This window comes from Ornithodoros turicata, chromosome 1 (genome assembly GCF_037126465.1).
Source record: "Ornithodoros turicata isolate Travis chromosome 1, ASM3712646v1, whole genome shotgun sequence".
In the NCBI taxonomy this organism is placed as follows: Eukaryota; Metazoa; Arthropoda; class Arachnida; order Ixodida; family Argasidae; genus Ornithodoros; species Ornithodoros turicata.
Genome location: NC_088201.1, coordinates 31,659,739 through 31,682,685, shown reverse-complemented (window position 1 = coordinate 31,682,685; position 22,947 = coordinate 31,659,739). Strand labels below are relative to the sequence as shown.

The 22,947-nt window shown below is 45.2% G+C and overlaps 1 protein-coding gene across 2 annotated transcripts in view; it reads left to right on the top strand.

Moving 5' to 3' along the window:
* Window positions 1–22,947, top strand: part of LOC135377888 (cysteine-rich venom protein LEI1-like) — a 42,250-nt gene that overhangs the window by 13,114 nt on the left and 6,189 nt on the right. For both annotated transcript variants that reach the window (XM_064610619.1, XM_064610620.1), the window contains exons 4-6: window positions 17,057–17,150; window positions 17,285–17,433; window positions 22,582–22,685. In XM_064610619.1, coding sequence (XP_064466689.1) covers window positions 17,057–17,150; window positions 17,285–17,433; window positions 22,582–22,685 — 347 coding nt within the window. The remainder of the gene's footprint in view (window positions 1–17,056; window positions 17,151–17,284; window positions 17,434–22,581; window positions 22,686–22,947) is intronic.

Here is a 22,947-nt window from a genome sequence, read left to right as displayed (position 1 = left end):
GCAGAGAAACCTTACGTGCAACATCAATGCACCATTATTATTTTAAGATTCGTTAACACGGCCTGATGGGAGAGGATTTGCTGCGATAAACCAACTCGACCCGCTTTTGTCGAGTTCATGTAACCGCTGCTTGAGTGTATTCCAAATAGTGTTATATTTTTTTGAAGTAAACCCATTTTTAGGAATTGAGTGACACCCTCTCGTGAAACACCCTGTACTAGGGTGTCGAACCCAAAGGATTTTTGTTTCAATTCAAAGAAAACGGGTCAGTTCCGGTTCAGCACCGGCGTAAAAAAAAATAACGGTTCGAAATCGGTTCGAACCGGTTCAGTTTCACATGGTGTTAGGAGAATTGATTGCAGCGAAAATAATCCCCTTTATTCTTTCCAACAGCGAGAGAAATAATGCGAGAGATTATAAGGTGACTAGACAAAAACACGGAGCCTGTCTTGCGCTCTGGCACGTTGTTGTAATGTGAGGTTGCTGAAGTTTCCTATCCAAACACTGATGGATGTCATGTATTGTGCACTTGAGGTCTTGCGTTACGTACCCTTGAGGGACAAATCGTTAGATTTTCCATTTGAACCGAAAACCGGGGACATATTTTCGGTTTCCCTCCGGAACATGAAATTTCGTTTCGGTTTGCGTTCCGTTCGGGTTCGCCCAAAAATAACGTGTGTTTTTTTTTTTTTTCGGTTTTCGGTTTGCTCCGGAACCCCGCCCTGTGTAGAATGCTTCACAATTTAGAAGGGATAGGATATATACGACGCCTTTGGTGCAATGCACGAACGAATATTTGTGGCGTGTGCATTGTACTCGTGGTCAGTAGAGGTTCAGATGAAAAGGTTAGATCTGAGAATCCGTTCGTAATAATATGGGCAACACGTATATGTCAGCTTCCCTAGGGGTACGTTGCCCATGCCAAATACTGTATCTCGCTTGCGAATGTTCAACGTTTTTCAGTCGTTGGTTATGCTTTTTCATAATGGAGGTTCACCAAAGGCAGTCGAGATACTTTACGTACACCAGTTTCCTTATTACACATTACATTAGCCTAAGCACACTAAACAGCTCCACTGACGGCCTCTCGCACAGCGAAACAACCGCCACTTAGACACGCTTAATGCTCTGACCCTCTGCGTGGAAAATCGGGGGTCTTCCACTGATTGCATCCATTGCGGCGAGAGTTTTATTGCGCCTCAAATGACTCAATATATCCAATTTTTATTCTGCACACACGACCCGTTTCACTCGAAGCATCACGCCTAATTTCCTAATCTGCTGGTGTGTTTTATCACGCCCTAACTGCGTCATTCTAGTTCATAATTAAGCCCTAGAGCAGAACAAAATCGGTCATTCATACCTCGCTATATGTACTATAGAGACAGGAGGATTCAAAAACATTGCCGGCAGTGTACTCTCGGTAGAATTTTCTTTGAAAGTTACTTTAGTGATCCAATATTCGTGAAGGCACTCGCTTCCTTAATTGAACCTAGACGTTTTTAAATTGTACCTTCTGCACGAAAGTCCTCTTTTTTTTAGCACCTAACGTAGTAGCGGATGAGGCAATTAAACATTGAAGGACAAACACAACACAGTTGCCTATACTTCAACTTTTCTTCCACTGCCATAATTCAATTTAGCTTTTTTTAGATTGCAACTCAAAGGCACGCCAGTCACGAAAAATTGCCTATATATGTGAAAACATTTATTGAAGCTCCTATGGCGGCCTACGTCACTTATGCAGAGATAAAAATAAGACATGATCGCGGGGGAGTACACAACACGTATCGTCATATACAGATAGCTCAGACTTGTACGTATCTTGAGTACGTACTCAAAATACAGTATTTTAAATACTTTTTCGGGTATTTTGGTACTCTACTCAATACTTTTTCCGACAAGTATTTTTAATGTATTTAAAATACTTTTTTCGGTACTTGCTATTCAGTACTCAAAATACTTTCCTTCCCCGTCAAGCCATATCCAGCACGCTTCCCGCCGTGCCGAGATTTTCAGCTCACTGGAATTTAACCCCCTTTTTCTTCTTCTTTTTTTTTTCGGGAATTCGCGAATCTCTCATTTATCCTCTTGTACAATAGGCTGGTCCCAAGCCTGGCCTTGCTTGTCAATAACCAACTTCCTCAGAAAACCGTTCCTATTCATATTGCCAGGTGAATCGCCAGGGGATTAGGTACAAGATAATCCCGGCATTTATTTCATTGGTCATCAAAGCAACAAACACGTACCAGACGATGAAAGACCCGAACAGACATACAGGAGGGATTACGAAGTTTTGGGTCAGAATATATCAACAAAGTTTACTTGGGTTCACCAAAGTTCACCAAACATTACTTGACACCAAGACGTTGCAAATGAAAGATATGCATGGCTCATGAAGTTTATTCCTTTCATTTGTAAGGCCACGTTCAGAATACGCGTTTCACTTACTGCTAATACTAAAGTACTTTAAAGAGTATCTTAAATACTTCTTAAAGTATTTAGTACTCTACTCAAATTACTTTCAGTTTTGAGTATTTTGTACTCTATTTTAAATACTTTTTCCGTAGAGTATTTAGTATCTTATTTTAAATACTTTTGCGCAGTATTTTGTACAAGTCTGAGATAGCTTAATTACAGTCACTGCACAGATAAACTTTCTCTGAGCCCTGCCAACTTTCGCGCAGCTAACATTCCTTGCACGTTTCGACATCTAAAAGACAGTAAATTGATACGACAGTGCTTGCATGGAGTAAAAGTATACACGCGAGCCGGGCCAGTATAGTATGGGAAAAACCGCTCCCTTTACTAAATTTTGTCAAAAAAGAAAAACGTGCATGAGTACACTCTGCTACCAGTACTTCCGAGTATAGCCTGAGTATACGTATGAGGGCAAACAGCTGCATTATAGAACTCAGAAAACGGCACGGAACAAGGTAGAAAATTGCACGCAATTAATTCACTCACTTGTTCCCCGTGAGGCTTGTCAACGCGCGGAATTTCATTTACATGATGACAGATGATACTGTAACCGCACAGTTCGGCGGAAATAGCATCGCTCCATTTTATGATGTGGTCCAAATTAGGCACGTTTACTACATAGGCTGACTCACCTTATACGTGTAAATCTACTCCTAATTATTATTAAACACGTACCTCAAGTGCCAATGGCCTATTCATATACACTCGCGCTAAAAAATTATCGATAACTAAGAACGAAAGAAAATATCGCGCAACGATAAATATTTTGTCATGAAAATAACGCCATACCTGTTCCAGAATAACTAAGGACCACCTGCTACCGCAGCAGATCGATTGCAGCACTATAGAAGTGCGAGATATGCCACGTGGCATTAAGCGGGATATCAAAAGGGAGGCTGCAGAAGAGAGTGCACGTTGTGCATTTTGGCGGGGTGACAGTGCTGTATACCAAATAGAAAAGGATTAGAGAAGGGATGACGGTTTGCGGAACAGGGTAGCCGGTCGACTCGAGGCTGGCCAAAACCAGATGGCGGTATTCCAGGAGCTCCATTATGTCCCAAAGTGTCATTTCTATAGGCTTGAGTTGTACGTAACTCGTTACAAGTAATTCGTTACCCAGTAACCAGTTACTTTTTTGGTAACGAAGTAACGACCTAGTTACTTTTCTAAAAATTATAACTAATAACGTATTCAGTTACAAAAATCGGTAACTCGTTACTCGTTCCTTTCCTTCGTTTACGCTCGGCTTCAACATGGACGACATGACCAATTACTACGTGGAAATTCCCGAAATTCCGTACGCTTCTAACACGAGGTGACCTGACCTGGATGTTCAGCTCCTGGAAGCGGTAGTAGCTCATAATAAAGCACCAAATGCTCATAACCTCCAAACGCTCAAAACCTCCAAACGCTCATATGCACCGAAAAAAAGTTGGTGGTTTTGAGCGTTTGGTGGAAATGAGCAGGAGGGGAGAAGCTGCTCATAAGCACCAAACGTCCAGAGAGGGTTGCCACCTTTCGTAGTGAAAAATACCGGCTGAGGGAGAGGAGATAGAATAGAGGGAAAGGAGGAAAGACTCCCGGGAAAGGGAAAGTGGGTGAGGGTGGACGAGCACAGAGGGAATGACAAAAAGAGCGAGCGTGCTCACTCAAGATAATACGAGGAAACGTATGTTGCAACCGGATTTGACTGCGACTTACTTTGAAAAGCTCATCGACTCAGACAAGCCCTTCTTTGCAGGCGGAGACCTCATGATACGGCCTAAGTTCAAGCTGGCTCGACACAACCACCAACAGCTTTGCACAACCACCGCATATGTCCCCTCCGAATGCGACTTAATGAACAACAATGACAAAAATAATAACAATGAATAATAATAATGAATAACTAAGAAAACGACTGGTAACTGCGGAGTTGTGTCTGCGCTCCTCCACTTATTCAAGCTGTAGTGGAATGTTGATGGGAAAACCCCGTAAAAGCCTCCATGAAAGGTCTTGAGCCACAAATACCGGCAAAAGGCTGCCGGTATCACCTTCCTACCGGCAACCGGCAGAGCGAGCAAATAACCGGCCGTGCCGGTATAATACCGGCCTGGTGGCAACCCTACACGGTCCAGAACATCCGAATGCTCATATGCACCGAAAGGCGGGAGACCACAAAGGCCAGGTCTTCCTCTCCTGCATTTGGAACAAGGTCATAGGGTGAGAAAGGTGGAATGAATGGCGAATACCAAGGCCGCTTAATGTGTCAGCACGGTCCATTGGTGTCAGTTTGAAGTTTATGTAACAGCTTGGTCCTGCTTGTATGTAGTCAGAACGAATTTTTATGGAAGTTCATTTTTATCTATCGTGAGTCAATGGGTGTTTGAACGCCGTAGTGTCCGCCCATTTGGTCGAACGCCGTTTGGTCAAATGACGTTTGATCGAAGGCGTTTGACCGAACGCCGCTTGGTCGAAAACCGTTTGATCGAAAGCCGGTTGATCGACGCCGCTTGTTCGAAAGACGTTTGTTCGAAGGGAGTTCAAAACTGCATGCACTGTGTCATCCGCACCTCTTTTTCTGTAACTTTTGACTCGAGCATACGGAGCTGGCAATCAGGGTACTCTGCTTTTTTTTTATTATTATTATTATTATTTCTTTTTCTTTTCTTTTTTTTTTTTTTTTGCAGGGAGACCACTGGTTACTTGCAGACGTTTGTAATTTACGAACCAGTCGGACACATGTTGAAGAAAGGTGCCCCAGGTTGGGAGCAGCCGATAGTCTGTGTTTCTTCTGAGCACCCTTCTCATTGCTGGTGACATATTTAAAGGGAACGGTCTGAAACGGGATAGTCATATGTGCGTGAAAGCCACTCGAAGTCTGTCGATGCTAAGAAGGAAATTTCGCCATGCCACAACGAAAGATATTAAATAAACAGCATATAAAGCCTTAGTTCAACCTCGTTTAGTGTATGCATCTGCAATCTGGGTCACTACACATGCACGCTGTCCGAAAAAATAGAGAAAGTACAAAGATCTGCTGCCCTGCTTATCTTGTCTAGGTTTCGAAGGACTTCTTCGGTTGCATGTCTGTTGCATGAACTAAATTTAGATTCACCTGCACATAGGCGAAAAGTAAATAAACTAAAACTGGTCTTTCTCCTATACAATGGTCAGTTGATTGTCAGAAACAATAATACATTGTTAAAATTTATCCACATTCAACAGGAATAAATAATCGAAAAATGTCATTAATTTATTTTTTATTTATTTGCCAAGAATGTTTAATACTTGAAATCAATTATTATTTGACAAAGTGGGTTAGCATGAGAAATGTGTTTACGAGCAAACGGATTACACGCAGTTAAATGTTGCTTAGGATAGTACGGCATTTAGAAGTCCGGCGTTCAACACTCCAAGTGAACCAATAAAAATTCGATCAAGCGACCGCTGCCGTTTCGATCTTTCGTCTTTTGACCAAATCATATGTCGGTACAGTTCCTATAGAAGTCGACCAGGATGCACATTCCCCCAGGCCGTCAGTCGTGACGTTGCCCACCCCTGTGAGGCCAACAACGGCGAGACCTTTCATCGTCACCACAGTGAATTAAATTCGCCTACCTGAGGTAGAGTGTGGTTGACAAAACGTGTAAGAGAAAATGTGGCCGATGAACGGATATCAACATGGAACGCCGTCTACTCCATAGCGCCTTAAGCTACATAAACGAGTAAACACAAGAGAAAACGAGTAGTAAAAATAAACTGAAGAAATAACATTAAACTGAATATGTGTTAGATGTTCAACGATAACACCCAGTGAGCTTGAACTAGCGGTGCAGGAAGGAGGATTGACGCTGCACAGCGTCGCTGTCAGGCACTGGCGTCATCGAATGGTTCTGTAGCATTCGCTACAGTTCCACAGTATAAAGTCTGCGTCGTGAAACGTACATTAGAAGTAGTTTTGGCATGTGCTACAACGTGTCTGTTTTTGCATGTGCTTGCCTGTTTAGGTATTTTTTGGGGTCTAAATATCTGTCTATTTTCATGGTTTTGGCACCTAAATTTCCGAGTTCTACTTATAAGAGGAAATAATGTTGTTCTTGAATGCCTAAAACGGTGGGCAAACAGAAATGAGTTGAAAACCAATCATCCAAAGAACCAAGCCAGTCATCTTCCAGACCGAAGATAGAATAACTATAGGAGCGAGAATGTGTAGAGCATGTTGGATGGAGTTTCGGAAAAAAATAGTCCCGGAAAAGTTCGTCCCGAATTGGTCCCTGGTTGCGTGGCGGAAGAAATAGTCCCGCGCGGTTCCGTGCGCCCAAAAATAAAGGAGCGTGGTCGTGGACATCTGATAAACCGAATCATAGCCAATCAAGTGCTATCATTCGCACTCCTCATTTGTTCGAAATTGGAAGACATGCTTTTTTAAATTAACATTAATCTTAATGAACAATAAATGCTGCACACCATTTAATGAGGAACATAAAAGCGGTTCCATTTGCTGCACCGCTTGTATTGTACAAATTGCGTCTGTTCTTTCCGTTCCTCTCTTTATTTCGCGGAGTACAGACTACGCGACAAGGTCATCAAGCAGTTCTGCAATGTCTGCTACCTTCTCCTAAAAGTGAAAAAAATAAATAAATAAACAAATAAATAAAAAGGAAGAGTCGTCTTTCTGCAGAACGAAAATTCAAATCTCAGTTCTTTCTTATTCTCACTGATCAGGCCATATCTTCTGTTTTGTCGACCAACTCGTGGAGTGGTAAAAGTTGTTTGGATTTCTGTAAAACGCTAACAACTTGGGGCAGTGTCAATGGGAACTTGAACTGGAGAATCGCAGCAAAAATTTTGAAGTAAAAATGGTAGACATCGATGCTAGCGAACTTATAATGGAATATCCTTTTGTGTCACTCAGAAAAAGAGAGGACGCCAAACAAAGTGATGCCAAACAATTTTTAACGTACACATACAAGAAAGCCTCCAGGAGATATATCTGAATCCTTGCATTTGCGTTAGCATTCTATTTTCTGACCACACCAGCTACTGTCGCTAGGGTTGCCACCTTTCGTAGCGAAAAATACCGGCTGAGGGAAAGAAGGTGGAATAGAGGGAAAGGAGGAAGGGCTTGTGGAAAAGGGAAAGTGAGTGAGGGGTGGACGAGCACACACACACATAGAGAGAGAGAGAGAGCGCTCGCTCAAGATAATACGAGGAAACATGTTCCTGTGTGTGGCTGTATCACTGATGCTAGAAGTAGCAATGATAATAATAATAAGAATGAATAACTAAGAAAACGACTGGTGACTGCCGAGCTGGCTGTGTGTTCCATATTTATTTAAGCTGTAGTGGAATGTTGAAGGGAAAATCCCGTAAAAGCCCTTATGAAAGGTATTCAGCCACAAATACCGGCAAAATGCTGCCGGTATCACCTTCCTACCGGCAGCCGACAGAGCGCCCAAATAACCGGCCGTGCCGGTATAATACCGGACTGGTGGCAACCCTAACTGTCGCTGATGCTGAAAGAAGTCTCAGCACAATGAAACTGACCAATCAAGAATATCCTGCGCTCAATTAACCATAAGAGATGTCAGGCTTTCTGAGTTCGTAGTCAACCGAAAACATGATTATCATATCTCTGGACTATGACGCATTGATTAACCAACTTGCGAAGAACAAGGCTCGAAAGAAGGGTTTTGCGCATATGTTCACTGCAGGCCTATGTATGCATAATATAAACCCTATATAAATATCGTATTCCAGCTTCTGCACTGTAAGCAGAGGTGGGCACCCTCACAAGAGCGTGCGAGGGTGAGGGTTTCCTCACCCTCACCTCATGATATTTGAGGTGAGGTGAGGTGAGGGCATATTTTCGGGTCATGTTTGAGGTGAGGTGAGGTGAGGAAATTTTGCACTTATGCTGTTCATAATTGTCACAAAAAAGGCGTATGCCTCCCGTTTTCAATAAATCGGGGCAGATAACGATATCATTCGAGATGATGGTTGGCTAGGAGCGTGCTATGCGGTGAAGTTCATTTCTAAGAATGTAGCTGTCCCATTGAGAAATCATGCCCAAGCTATGAAAAAAATTAATGAAAAGCCTGCATACCTGCCTACCTACCGTAATAGATACATGTCGTCCGTGGCTTTATTCGGCCACGTGACACCACGTGGCAGTGGTCGCCAGTAACAGTGTTTGCTGTATGCTGAAATTGTGTAACCATCACAGTAACAATGAGAAAATAAATAAACGGTTTCACAAAACTTAGAAGTTGTCTTTCAATAAAGTTGAGTAACATTTCAAAAAGAATTTCGTTAAGAGTTTCCGCCAATGATGGCCGCATAAAGCAACCGCATTTAAACGCTTTTGCCCAATGATTCAACTATTTTTAAGTACATTTCTACGCAGTTTCCACTATTATTGAGGCACTTCACATAGCGAGGCGTCAGTTTCTGCGTCCACGCATCGTAGAATAATGCTTGCTACTCTACCATATCACGGCTTCCTTCGCATGGTCTTCATCGTTCTCATTTTCTTTTTAATCATTGGGAAAATTGCGGCCATGACGAAAACGTTGTCGTCGTCTTTTGGCACAAACTCTCCGAGAACTGCCTCTTCGACCGCACGCAGTAAATGGGAGAGGCGGCGGTCCGCTCTATTGCCTTAAACATTTTAAATAAGAAAGATGCGTCAATACTACCGTATTGTCTCAAACTGGCGTCTGTGACTCGCCAGTCGACAAATGAACTCGCACGCATCCCCACAATGGTGTCCGAGGTCTGGCAGCGCCAATATTTGCAAACGAGACTTACTTTCTGGATGGGCCTCGTACCCAAAATTATTATTTTATTACACTGACTACACTCTAAATAAAAATTGTGAAAACCGTAGTGCATCTCCTCGACTCGCACAACTATGCCGTCGGCATTATCATTGCAGGTATATACAGGGTGTGCACAGATTAGACATACGTGGCTTTTGCACATGTAACTGATTGTCTATATACTTACCTAACGAGCTTCCGGTGGCGCGCGATGGCGCATTTATGCGTGCGAAAGCTACAGAAACATCGTGCAAACCATACTCAGCGTAAAAAATAAACAGAGCGACGAAAACATCGGCTTCCGTGCATTGGAACACGACACAAATGGCGGTCTCAGGAGAGTTGTATTAAGGTACCGCTAGGGGAGCTAACGGTGCAGAAACCGCAGTGCTGTGTATGCCAAAGGGAGTCTGGCCATTAATGGGACCTGCGGGCCAGACTTGTGCCCGTTACTCGAAAACAGTAATTGATTACCGTTACCGTTACTTCTACGAAAAAAGTAATTGATTACTGTTACCAATTACTCGATTCCAAACGTAATTGAGTAACGAGTAAGAAAGTAACGCGTTACTCCGGTCGTTACTCTGCATTCACCCAAATTATACCCGTCTTCGTGTGCCTCAGGAAAAAAAAAGTTCAACAGCGGAACAGCTGAAATATAACAAGAAAAACAAAAACGCGTAGCACAGGTAGATCTGTACGTCTACTGTATTTATCGCCCGGGAAGACGGTGACCCGATTGTGGGAGAACGATTGGCTGGAACTTCCCCATGACTCACTAAACCTCCAAAGCTTCAGGTACCACCACACTGGTGTTTGAAAAGATTAGGGAGAGAGACCCTGAAATTCCAGAACTTTATTACAATGACCTCCGCTTGTTATACTAGAACGATACAACAAAGGCTGACTTGGGGCAGAACATCTGAAAGATAAGTTAATCTCTGCCGGAAAAGTAATCAGTTACTTAATAATCGATTACTCCAAAGAGTAATTGATTATTCGAAAAATTACTTTGACAATAAAGTAACTGATTACTCAAAATATTACTCAAAAAAGTAATTGATTACAAGTAACGCAATTACTAGTAACGCGTTACGCACAAGTCTGGACCTGCCTATACCTGGACCTCCATCCACTTTTTGAGCTCTCTGGCCAATTACGAGCCAGAATACAGTTCGCTATTAATCCCAGGCTATCCAAGCTATATATATCATTGTATTCACTGGGTGCCGACATTTTCGGGAAATTGGATCGAATTGCATTTTTGCATTTATTTCCACTATAAGTGTGGGGGAGGCAAGAGGCAAAGAAGCCAGTAGGCCTGACAGGGCTTCAGCCCCCATACATACGATACACAACAATGTACCCATATGGAAGTATAGCGAACCATAGTCAAAAATAGATGCTCCAGCATTCTGAAAAGATAAGCCGATCATACAGAGACCTTTGACCTTTCTTTGATTCTGGATATACTTACATCATTAATATTTATGTTTCTTTGTGCCATTTCATTCAATAATTTTGGGAGTTGATGTGAGATTGCAGTCTTGTACACGTTACCGAAAAACGAACTAAATATCGTTACTCGTTACCACGAAAAAAATGAACTAAATACGTTACCCGTTACCAAAGTAACAAGAGGAACGCGTTCCCGTTAGTCGACAGTAACGAGTTACTTTTACGTTACCACGCTATTACAGAGCCACAACCATGTCAAGACGTGCTACATTTGGTCCGACAATTTCTATGGAATTCGTTTTGAAGAATAGTTGGTACTCGAAATGGGCATCTGTTATTTTTGGTGCGTTTGCTCGAGACAACAACAACAACATAGATGAATGGATGATGATGATGTGGGATGTTTCCCTGCGTTGAGTGCAGGACCCTACCCCATTCCAAAAAGGTTCACATGAAAGGATGACGAGGGAAGGAAATCCCTACAGTTCGTGATGGAGGCCGGTGGCCCTCAGAAAGGAAAGAAGAGCGCCAAGTGCACGGCACTGGTGTCCAGGGTTACTCCATGGGCCGAGAACTTTGCAGATGTTGAATGGCCTCTGATCCAGCATTTCAAGTTGAGATTTAGAGGCCCGTCGCTCGCGTACGTACTGGCTGCAGTCTTCGAGAATGTGTCGGATTGTTGCCGGTAAACCACAAGTTGTACACAGCGCCGTGGTGCTGTGGCCCAGCCTATACCGGAGTGCAGGGGTGAATGCGACGCTAAGTCGTAAACGACGCACTAGAGACGTAAAGAGGCGAGGGAAACCGCTGGCATGTCAAATGAAAGCGTTGGGTCAACAGCATACAGAAGCGACCACCGGGTGATGTCATGACACTATTCCTGATGGGCCCAGGGCGATGTCAAAGCGGACAAGAGGGAGCGCCTATCTCCATTCGAAAGTATGATGGAGACTGCTGAGCGGCGATGGTGAGCTGCAGCAGCTGCCCGATCCGCTACCTCATTGCCTCTTATTCCAATGTGGCTAGGGACCCATTGGAGGGTGAGCCGGTGGCCCCTGTCTTCTAAAACCTTGAGTGTCGTTAGGATGTTCACTACCACCGGAGCCAAGGAGCCACGGATGCCCATGCTGTCTATGCACTGCAGCGCTGCCCGCGAATCTGTGTAAACCACCCAGAGGCGGGGGTGGTGATCCAAAATAGACCTTAGGAATAGCAGGATGGCATACAACTCCGCAGAGGTGGCCGAGGTGCGGTGCGATAGGCGGAACCCACGTGAAATTGACTCGTCTGGGATTACAAATGCCGCAGATGAGCCGCCGGTAGTGGAGGAACCGTCCGTATATACAGCGGTTTGGTTTCCGTATGCAGCGTCCATCCACTTCAGAGTAGCCTGCTTGAGGACTGGAGCAGGGGTTTGGCTCTTCGGCCCCTTGATCCCCGGGATGTGAGACAAGATGGATGGTCTCGGCAGTGTCCATGGCGCTACTGAAGAAGCGGATGGGGCAACAGTGAAGGCAGGTATATGGTCCGTTAGTTCTTGCGCACACTGCGCGATTTTGCTGCGGTTTCGCTTACGAAGCTTCTGTACCAGCGGGTGACGGCGATGGTGAGCGCGCAATCGCAAGTAGTGGCGGAAAGTTTCTCTCTCGCGGAGGACGCCAATTGGGAGTTCGCTGGCCTCGGCTACCACCATCCTCGTCTCAGCGCAACGCGGAACGCCAAGACAGGTCCGCAAGCTGCGCGCCAAGACGCAACGGAGACAACGTTCGGACGTCCGTGATAGTCCGTGCAACACAGGAAGGCTGTAGACTACTGAGCCACGAACAAGCGCTTTGTAGAGTGCAAGAAGGTCCCGCTCAGTACATCCCCAGCGCAAGCCGGCAAAGTGACGTATCACATTTCCCCAACGTTGCGCCTTTGAAGAGAGATAGTCAATGTGTCTTGCCCACGACAGGTTGCGGTCCAACATAACACCGAGGAACCTGTGGTGCCTGACCTGCCTTAACGGGGACCCCCCGATGTGTACTTGGAACCGGCGCATCTCTTTCCGGGTAAACGGAAGGGTAGCACTCTTCTCAGTGGAGATGTCCATCCCTGCGTTCAGGAAGTAGGCATGTATGGCATCAAGTGAGCTCTGAAGCCGACGCTGAATTGCAGGGCGGGACTTGCCAACAGTCCAGACGCAAATATCATCAGCATAGATGGACAGATGCACCCTCCGAGGAAGGCACTCCTTGAGGCCCATCAAGACAATGTTGAATAACAGGGGGCTAAGGACACTTCCCTGAGGAACTCCCTGTGGCACAGTGATCTTTTCCGTGTCCCCCTCGCCTATAGTGACGAAAATCTTCCGTTGACGGAGGAAGTCGGAGAGCCACGTCAACGCCCTATGAGGCACCTGGGCCTGCAACAACCCATGAATAACACAGGGATGGCTTACGGAATCGTACGCCCGTTTGATGTCTAGGAAGACAGCCATCGCTATTTTCCTTCGCGCCTTCGCTTCTTCGACCGAAGAGACTAAATCGAGCACCGAATCCATAGAGTTACGGTGTCTGCGGAAACCCGCCATTTCCTGAGGAAAAACAGGTCTTCGCTCCAGCCACCACTCGAGCCTGTGCAGTATCATACGTTCAAGGACCTTGCCTAAGCAGCTGGTGAGGCTCACGGGTCGGAAAGACGCCAGATCGGAGAGTTGTCTCCCCGGTTTCAGGATGGGGACTATTCGTGCCTCCTTCCACGCGGCAGGGACTTGCCCATCCCTCCATGACGTGTTGTAAACCTCTAAGAGCGCCAAAAGGGATGCGTCGTCCAAATTGCGGAGCGCCACGTAGGTGACTTTGTCTGGACCGGGCGACGACTTCTTGTGGGAGAGTGCCAGCGCAGCCTTGACCTCGGCAAACGTGAGGTCTGCGTCCATGTCAGGGTCAGACACTGACGGGGCTCGAGACAGCCTCCGTGGCAAGACTGAAAAATTGCTGTGGAAAGGCATGGTTGCACCAAGTACAGCAGCCTTTGTTTGATGCATGTGTTGGATGCGCCTGATTAGTAGCGAGGCTGACTTTCCTTTTCTTTTTTTTTTTGTTCTGCGAATTCAAGGACAACAGCTGCTTTTATTCCCTTATTTTGGCGCCACTGTTTGGAGGCTACACGACGTCAGCGCGATATTGTGCATTTATGTAAACTGATATGCTACACCAACGTCTACAAGCAGTTGTATAAGCTGGCTCTTTGTATGGCTAACCTTTTCTTTCTTTTAGTAAACATAACCCCCCCCCCCCCCCCCGTTGTAAACCATCAAATCAGCCAAGGTTCTCGGGCTACCTGCTCACAACACGGCATTGGCTCCACGAGGTATTCGATTGATTCGTGGCAAGCAGTGCCTTTAACGTATAATCCTCGATATGGTAACTGCTACAGCTAACTAAAATATTGAAGACGCTTACCTGAGCACGCTTCTCCAAATTCGAATGCGACGAGTGGGATGCACTTGGTCATTTTAGTTTGGGAGGAAAATACACCTTTTGCCGCCTTCACCCTGAACGCCTCGTCCAACCCAGGCCACACTCACGTGATTATCATCTGTGACATCTTATAATCCAACGAGTGATCCTCACTGGAGCCCACAAGTGTGGAGGGGAGCGAAAATACAGGGACTAAGGTTTCTTCCCGGGATACGCTGCTAGGCCAATGACACGCGCGAGCTGTATATAATAAACCCGGAATTTCGTGGTCCACGTCGGGAGGACCCACTTTACAGCAACACGGGGAATCAGCAGAGAATGACAATGCCATCTCAGGATCCGAGTTTCGGCGAGCTTAGTTACTGTAATATATCCATTGGTAGCTGCTGGGAGATAACACCCATGCCCATAAACAAATCCAGGGTATTTTTCTAAGAATGCTTTCATTTCATGGTCAGTGACACGACCGGGAAGTGTTGCGGCATTCGTCATGCCGGTCACCTTAGGGCTCAACAAAAGAATGACTGTCGACCAGAGGCTCCCAGGAGCTGAACATCCAGGTTAGGTCACCTCGTATATTAGAAGCGTAGGAGATTACGGGAATTTCCATATAGTAATTAACCATGTCGTCCATGTTGAAGCCGAGCATAGACGAAGGAAAGGAACGAGTAACGTGAGTAACGAGTTACAGATTTTTGTAGCTGAATACGTTATTAGTTACAATTTTTAGAAAAGTAACTATGTTGTTACTTCGTTACCGAAAAACGTAGCTGGTTACTGGGTAACGAGTTACTTGTAACGAGTTACGTACTACTTTGTGTGAGAGGCGATGAAAACCGAAATGGTGTTCTCACACTCGGGGGTAGAGACCAAGGATATGTTGTTATAAAATCATAGCTGTTACATCGGCCTTGGAAAAGGGAAAAACCAAAAAAATTGTTCCAATATCGAGTTACCAACTTTCTTGTCACGGACGTAAAACCGAAGCAAACAGTATCTGCAAAGTTCAGTAAACTTTATAATCTTATTTGAATAAATAGATGAAATGCAGCTCCCGTGAGGCAGATTTAGCATACTACGCAGTACCCTATTCTGTAATATTTGAACATTTCCTAGGTTTGTATGGGACGTCGTGTCCCACACTGATAATCCATAACACAGTAGAGAATAGAATAAACTGTTGTATAACATGAATTTAGTGCAAAGTGCCCAATGTGGTCATTCCAGCCCATATCAGAGGAAAAGATAACGCCAAGGGATCGTACACTGTCAACATACTCAATCTTCGATTGCTCTAGATATAGGGAACAGGACAATGATATACTACATTTACTGCGTTTGTTATTTACTTGCAGAGAATTACGGGCGACCCATAGCCTGATTTTTTCAAGTACTACATTAGCTTTGGTAATTATATGTCGTCTTCTAACTCTCCAAAAAAAGAACACTGGTGTCGTCTTCGTATATGACGAATACTGCCTCACTATCTAGCTGAACAATGTCATTTATGTAAAGGTTAAAAAGAAGCAGGCCAAGTGTACTCCCTTGTGGGGCACCTGCTGTAACTGGTAAAGTCTAAGCTTCTTTTTTATTAGATAGACAAAATTTGATAATACAATGCGCGACCCCGCGGATACCGTACAGGTCTAATTTTGATAAAAGAATATAATGGTTGATACAATCAAACACTTTGCTTAAGTCAAGAAAAATACCAAGCGTAAGCAATCTTTCTTCAATATTTTGTAAGATTCTTTTCTTTTTTATACAAAGGGGCTACCGTTGTCGATAGGCCTTTCCGAAAACAGAATTGCGAAGAGTTAATCAGGTTGTATTTTTCCCACAAAACTTTCTAGACTTGCTACACTGCTTCTAACTGCCACACTTGGATTTTACAGCTTCCTTGATCGTATCGTTTTCGTAGATTGCGTCCGATCTAATGAAGCTCCCTATTATGTGTTTAATAACACCGATGGCACTCAGACGAAACCGCAGACTCGTCCTCCAGCTATCGGTGACTTGCTGCAAAAAAAAAAAAAAATGTCGGGGCGTATTCTTAAACGATCCTCGACTCGACCCTCCACCCGAGCTGCCTCGCGAGACTGGTTTTGTACTTCACAAATCTACCTTTACTCGAAACATCCCCCAAGCAGAGGAAATCCTTTGCGTTTTCCACGAATACTGCACGGTGCACCGGTGTTTCCTTGAAGCGCTTCTCTCCTGCACTCAATGGAGTGAAGGCGTGGTGTCGGGTCGAGGATCGTTTAAGAATACGGATGTTGGGGTGCTCAACCTTGCAACCTTCGCACTCGGAAACTCTATAAAAAAAAAAGATTAAAAAAAAAAGAAATGTGCACACATGCGTAGTGCACGTTTCTGTGTATTAAAGAAAGGAGCGAATAACTTGTAGGAATGCATTTCTGCAATGAAAACTCGTTACTAGTAAAAAGCTACGTACAACACTGATATTCCGCCATGGTTTTCGCCGACTTCTACACACGCAAGGTGAAATGCCTCCTCCCTGGATTCCTCACACACTGGGCAATGCGCACACTTCCGTTGGTTCTTGGTGGGCAAATGGTAACTTTCAAATGAACAGTACCCAGGCTATACTGTGAACTACGCAGTGAATATACAATGATGACAGTAACGAAAGATGAAACTACGTCACATTCCATCGTGATCGTTTATTGCTGAAGTCTGACTCTGATCCCACAAGCAACACGGTGGAGCCACCTGTTTTATTGGAATTATTTGCAATCTGTCACGTGTTTCATCTTTTGTTAAACGGACAACATTTTCAATAGTCCTTAAGTTGCCGCAAGCAGTCGGTGGCATATGTTGCACTTGCAGACGTGGCATTCTGGAGCAGCAGACGATGCGCAGCGTTGGGCAGACTCTTGCCAATTACTGACACATGACAATGCCACCGGGCGGTGGGTTGATGGTATGTTGTACAAGAGGAAAACAGAAATCCTATTTGATGGTTTCTTGTGTTACGCTACATAACCTTTGAGTTTCATCGAGTTACATTATCTATTACTAAACCCGATAGCCTGAAATACCATAATTTTGTTTCAGAGTACGGATCTTGTGGGCAAAATATTTTTGTATCCAACGTCAAGGTTCCCTGGTTCTTCGCCATCAAGATTTGGTTTTTAGAGCATCACAATTTTTCTTTCGGTGACCAGCGGAATAACATCCCATCGAGAGTTGGTCACTACACGCAGGTTTGTCTCGAGTAAAACCTCGTGCTTGCCACGCAAAAAATTCTTACACGAATTCACGTTTTTCGAATATGCAAGGTCTCACTGAAAATGGTCGCCGGGAGTACACATTTTATTTTAAAAGGCGAGACCGGACGGGCAGTACGACAAAAGCAGAAAAGCATCACGTTTCGGAATCCATACAGGTTCTATAATTGGAATGGACAGTATATGGCACTCACTCGTCCGTTATGTAGTCAACAGGGGAGTGTAACAGAAGGGAAGGGGACAAGGCTGTTTATTCATACGTTTATGTATGAATAAGCATTCTGGTCCTTCTCCGGCCCGTTACGCCCCTCTGTTGAATAAATACATGGACGAGTGGGTAGCACGAACTTTCCATTTGGATTATGGAATCTGTATGGATTCCGAAATGGCACGTTTTTCACTGTTTTTATTGCTGTACTGCCGGTGTGGTGGTCTCGCCTTTTTTAAATGAAATGCGAGGTTTTCCAAGATAATGTACCGCACTGAACGGGAATGAAACGAAAGTGACTGAAAAGGTACTTAGAAATCATAGATAACCCTCTTTTTGGCCCGCCGAGACAACCCAGTCCCAATGGCATATACGAGGGTGGTTCCATAAGTTTCCGGCACGACCAACTTTTAATAGTCACAGAGACAAAACAAGCGTATCACTTTTCGACATAGTCACCCTTAACTTCGATGCACTTTTGACTCCTTTCAACCAGCATTCCTATACCCTTGAAAAAATAGTCCGAAGTTTTGTCCGCAAAATGCTAGAAAACTGCCTCTTGCACCTCACTATCGTTTTGAAATCTCCGTCCTCTGAGATCCCTCTTCAAGTTTGAGAACAGGAAGTAGTCACTCGGTGCCAAGTCTGGACTGTAGGGTGGGTGGTGGATTTCTTCGAAGCCGTACTCCTTCAGTGCAGCCTTGGCAACAGGAGCCGTGTGGACAGGGGCATTGTCCTGGAGCAACTACACCTCGACTCAACCTGCCGCGCCTCTTTTCCTTGATGGCGTCTCGCAGTCGGTGCAGGAGTGAAGCATAATAAGTCGCATTCACTGTGGTGTTCCTCTCTTTGAAGTCGATGAGGAGGATCCCGTGACAATCCCAAAATATTGTTGCCATGATCTTCTTTGTGGATTGTGTGACCTTGGCTTTTCTTGGGGGTGCTTCACCTAGTTTGCGCCATTCCATCGACTCCTTTTTCGAAAGGGGATCATAGTAGAGCACCATAGTCTCATCCACTGTGACAATTGACTTCAATATTTCTTCTTCGTTCTCTTGACAGAGCTCCAAAAACTCTTTGGCACAGACGACGCGCTGTTGCTTTTGAACTGACGAGAGAAGTCGTGGCACCCATCTCGCACTGACCTTTTTCATGTGAAAGCCCTCGCCGATGATGCGAAAAACGGTTGTTTTGGAAAGCCTCAGCCTTTCTGTGATTTCCTTCACCTTCAGACGCCTGTCGCTCAGCACTTCCTCCTCGACAAGAGACAAATTTTCTTGTGTCACCACTTCCACTGGACGACCATCGCGTGGATCATCTTCAATGGACTCTCGCCTCAGTCGAAACTGATTAGCCCAGTTTTTTACCGTTGTGTACGACGGAGAGGCTACCCTGTACACGTTGTCCAGTCGCGCTTTAATTTCCTTAGGCGAAAGTCCCTCTTTTGTCAAGAATTTTATCACAGCGCGGTACTCGATTTTCTCCATTTTAACTGAAGAGTGCACCCTGACTGTTTGAAATGCCGCTCTCCAAACGACAAACGCATGGAGAGGGTTGAGGGTGGTGCTCCGGCCCGCCAACAGATGGCGCCAGGCGTCCTTAATCGCATTTTCAAATTTGCGCGCATTTTCTACCTCGGGCCGGAAACTTATGGAACCACCCTCGTATCTGTGTTTCAGCAGCAAGCGTCGTGTGGCCAAACGATAGGACACGACGGCGTGAATCTTAATGAAATCGTTAAAAGCGTATCAGGGCAGAACAGACGTAGGGTTCAATTTTAATTACTTGGAGTTTGGGAAGCACAGTCTCGATGTCGGTGGTGCTGTTGAAGGCAGCTTGCCGTTGTTGGCCTCTGTGTCACAAATTGATTGGCCCTTCAAATGCCCGATCAATTTTATAATTCTCTACTTCATCGGCAATCTGGTGCTATACTGCTGAGGTGCGCTGCAGATTATTAGTTGGTCCGCTTTTCCCTTGTCACTGATGCCGACGCGGGAGGGGATCCATTGCAGGAAAATGTCTCCACCGACTGATTTATGTTGAGGACATAATGTTCTGATACAGCGCGCACAATATACTATTCACGTGGGAGTCATCACTCTTTGGAGTGCGCTGCGCAAATCCGTGAGGGTGACAGCCTTGACTATCCCCTTGATTTGCACCGCAGCTACTGCATGTAACATTGCCAGGAGCTCAGCTGTTGTAGAGCATATTGGGATCAGGAAACTCTTGCAAATAGTAGGTTAAAAAGCGATAAAAACCGGGCTGTTTGGTGGTACATTCTACAAGCGATAAAACCCCAGTGCAGGGGACACGGATAGACGAACAGTGCATCGTCTGTGTTTCGTCTGTCCGTGTCCCCTGCACTGGTCTTGTAAGATTGCACGGGGTAGAGACCATTTAGAACTCTTGCAAAATCAGCAACTAGACCTCCCGTTGAAACGGATTCCCCGGAATATACAAACCTGTTTTTTTAGGTTGCGAACAGGATTACAATTATACAAGATTAGCTCTCTGCACAACACAAAGTGCAGAAACTGTCAGCAAAACGATTTTTTGTCGTGCATAGCATACGCTGTGGTGCGGAGGAAATACCTTGGATACTGCGGTAACTCTATGCCCCACAATGCCCTACATCCCAGGGGCTTGAGATATTCCAAAACTCACACACTCTAAAAATAGAATATACCCAACTTGTTTTCCAGTGTAAGTTCTTTGTCACTGAGATCACTCTTATGTATAGCGTAACTTTTACTCTTCTTTTCGAAAACGTAAATGTTACACAACGTTCAAAAATGTGACTCGTCGTGACGTCAACTCGTTAATTGAGTGAAAATTACTTTCTCTGGAGGTACATTTATTTTTAGTGTATTTCCGATTTCAGTGACTTCACGTCGTTATTGTTTTCGACGTTTTTACTTATCAAGGGTGGGAGCAAGCTCCATGTAGTACTATACTCAATAAGAAGTCATCTGTAACGTCAAGGGAACAACTGAGCATCTGCTCTCTTCGACAACGGGCACTTCAAGTTCTGACCTCTTGTTTCGCACTTTCTGTGGCACTCAGTGTAACAACGCGTTCTCGAAGCTGGTTACATTTGCTTGCCGGACAGTTTCTTTACAGAATTTTTTTTATAGAAAAAAGAAACTGCAAACAGGCACGGCTGTAGGACGCCTTGCTTGGCTGGTGACCGCCAACGTCCCCATGGCTCCCCTTTCGTCGCATTTCTTCAATTCTTTTTGTTATGTTGAATTCCAATGGCAGATTCGGAGCGCCTCCGGAGCAAGTTTTGTTGCTCCGCCGAGAGCAAGTGGTGGTGGTGGTGATGGCGAAAGGGCTTGCCGTTGTCGGCCTCACGTATGTGGGCAACGTTACGACTGACGCCCTGGGGAAATGTGCGTCCTGGGCCGACTTCTAGGGGAACTGTGCCGACATATGTCTGAAATATGACATATGAGAGCAAGTCTGTTCGATTGGCAGATTGGGAACAGTTCTGGAGTCTTCCAATGGGAGCTTCGGAGCGGCATTCGAGCCAAGGTCGCGCCAGGGAGCAACCCATGTTGAATTCCAATGGCAGAGTCGGAGCAAGTGGCAGGCTCCGCAGTGGAACGGCTTGATCTGGCCTAGAGCAAGTGATCCGAATCTGCGACTGGAACACTTCCGCACAACTTGGAGTTTAGCCCTGGGTAATTTCCCTTGGTGGATGGCGGCCAGAGACGGAGGAAGAAGAAGAAGTAGAGAGTCATGTTCCATATTATAACGCCATGTTTCGCAACATCAAGGTCCTTCTAATCTCCTAACGTTGCCCTGGTAATGTCTGACTTATCGCTTCCTTCATGAAACAAAATCGCCAACGTACGACGCGAAATACTAGTCCCGGCGAAGACGCGTTGCGAAGCGGCCATGTTGGCGAAACAATGACAGGAAATAGGAAGCACGAGCGACAATAAGTGTCACGTCACGTAGAGTTCCGGTTGAATCTGCCTATTTTGGCGGAGCGGTCACGGTTGGCTCGAATGCCGCTCCAAAGCTGCCATTGGAAGACTCCAGAACTGTTCCCAATCTGCCAATCGAACAGACTTGCTCTCGGCAGAGCAACAAAGCTTGCTCCGGAGGCGCTCCGAATCTGCCATTGGAATTCAACACCAGACTGCTCCGCCAAAAAATGCAGATTCAACCGGAACTCTATGTGACGTGTCACTTGTGCTTCCTATTTCCTGTCTCTGCTTCGTCAACATGGCCGCCTCGCAAGGCGTCTTCGTCGTGACTAGTCTTTCGCGTCGTATGTTGGCGATTTTGTTTCATGGAGGAAGCGATAAGTCAGACATTACAATGGCAACTTTACGAGATTAGATGGACCTCGATGTTGCAAAACATGGCGTTATAATGGAACATGAGCACCTTCTTCTTCTTCTTCCTCCGTCTCTGGCCGTCATCCACCAAGGGAGATTGGCCAGGGCTAAACTCCAAGTTGGGCACAAGTGGTCCAGTCGCAGATTCGGATGGCCTGATTGGGATTCGGATTGGCCAGATTCGGATCGGACGTGCAGATTGCTCTAGGCCTGATCAAGCCGCTCCATTGCCGACTCTGCCACTTGCTCCGACTCTGCCATTGGAATTCAACATTAGATGTCTGTGACCCCCACTCTATGATGCGTGATAAATGTTGTACTTTACCTTGGAGAAACCTTGTACTTCACTGACTTACATAATCTCGTGTCCCTATATAGAGAGCGTAACACTCTGCGTGAGTACACCTCAAACGCTGCCTGGATGTAACCTGCTGCTTGAATAAGCTGTCCAGCAAAGCTCTCATTTGGCGACGTTTGAGTTCCAAATGGATCTGCTATCATCTTCATTTTATTCTCGCCTACACTTAGCTTTACTAATATCGATGCTGTTTTTGAATTGCGCAGATGGTTTGGTACAGCTCGCACAAGCTGGGATGTGGTTTCCAATATTGTGGCCGAAATGTGACTAAGAAGCCCTACTACAACTACGTGTGCAACTACTGTCCTATGTATGTTATCACTCTTGGCGAGCACTAGCCTTTAGTTCCTGATGCATACTATAGAGTGTTTAGGGAAGTATAACTTCGGCACCTGGTTGTCGAGATTGCTTGCTGTACAAATGTTCCATTTCAACGTATAGGGGTGTTTATTTTTATTTGTTACAGAATTGTTATTAAAAAACTAGCTGAGCAAAATAGATGCCGTTTTTGCAGTTGATTTCAACGGCCAGGCTGACAACATCCCATCGAAAAAAAGTATGCAACTACAAGA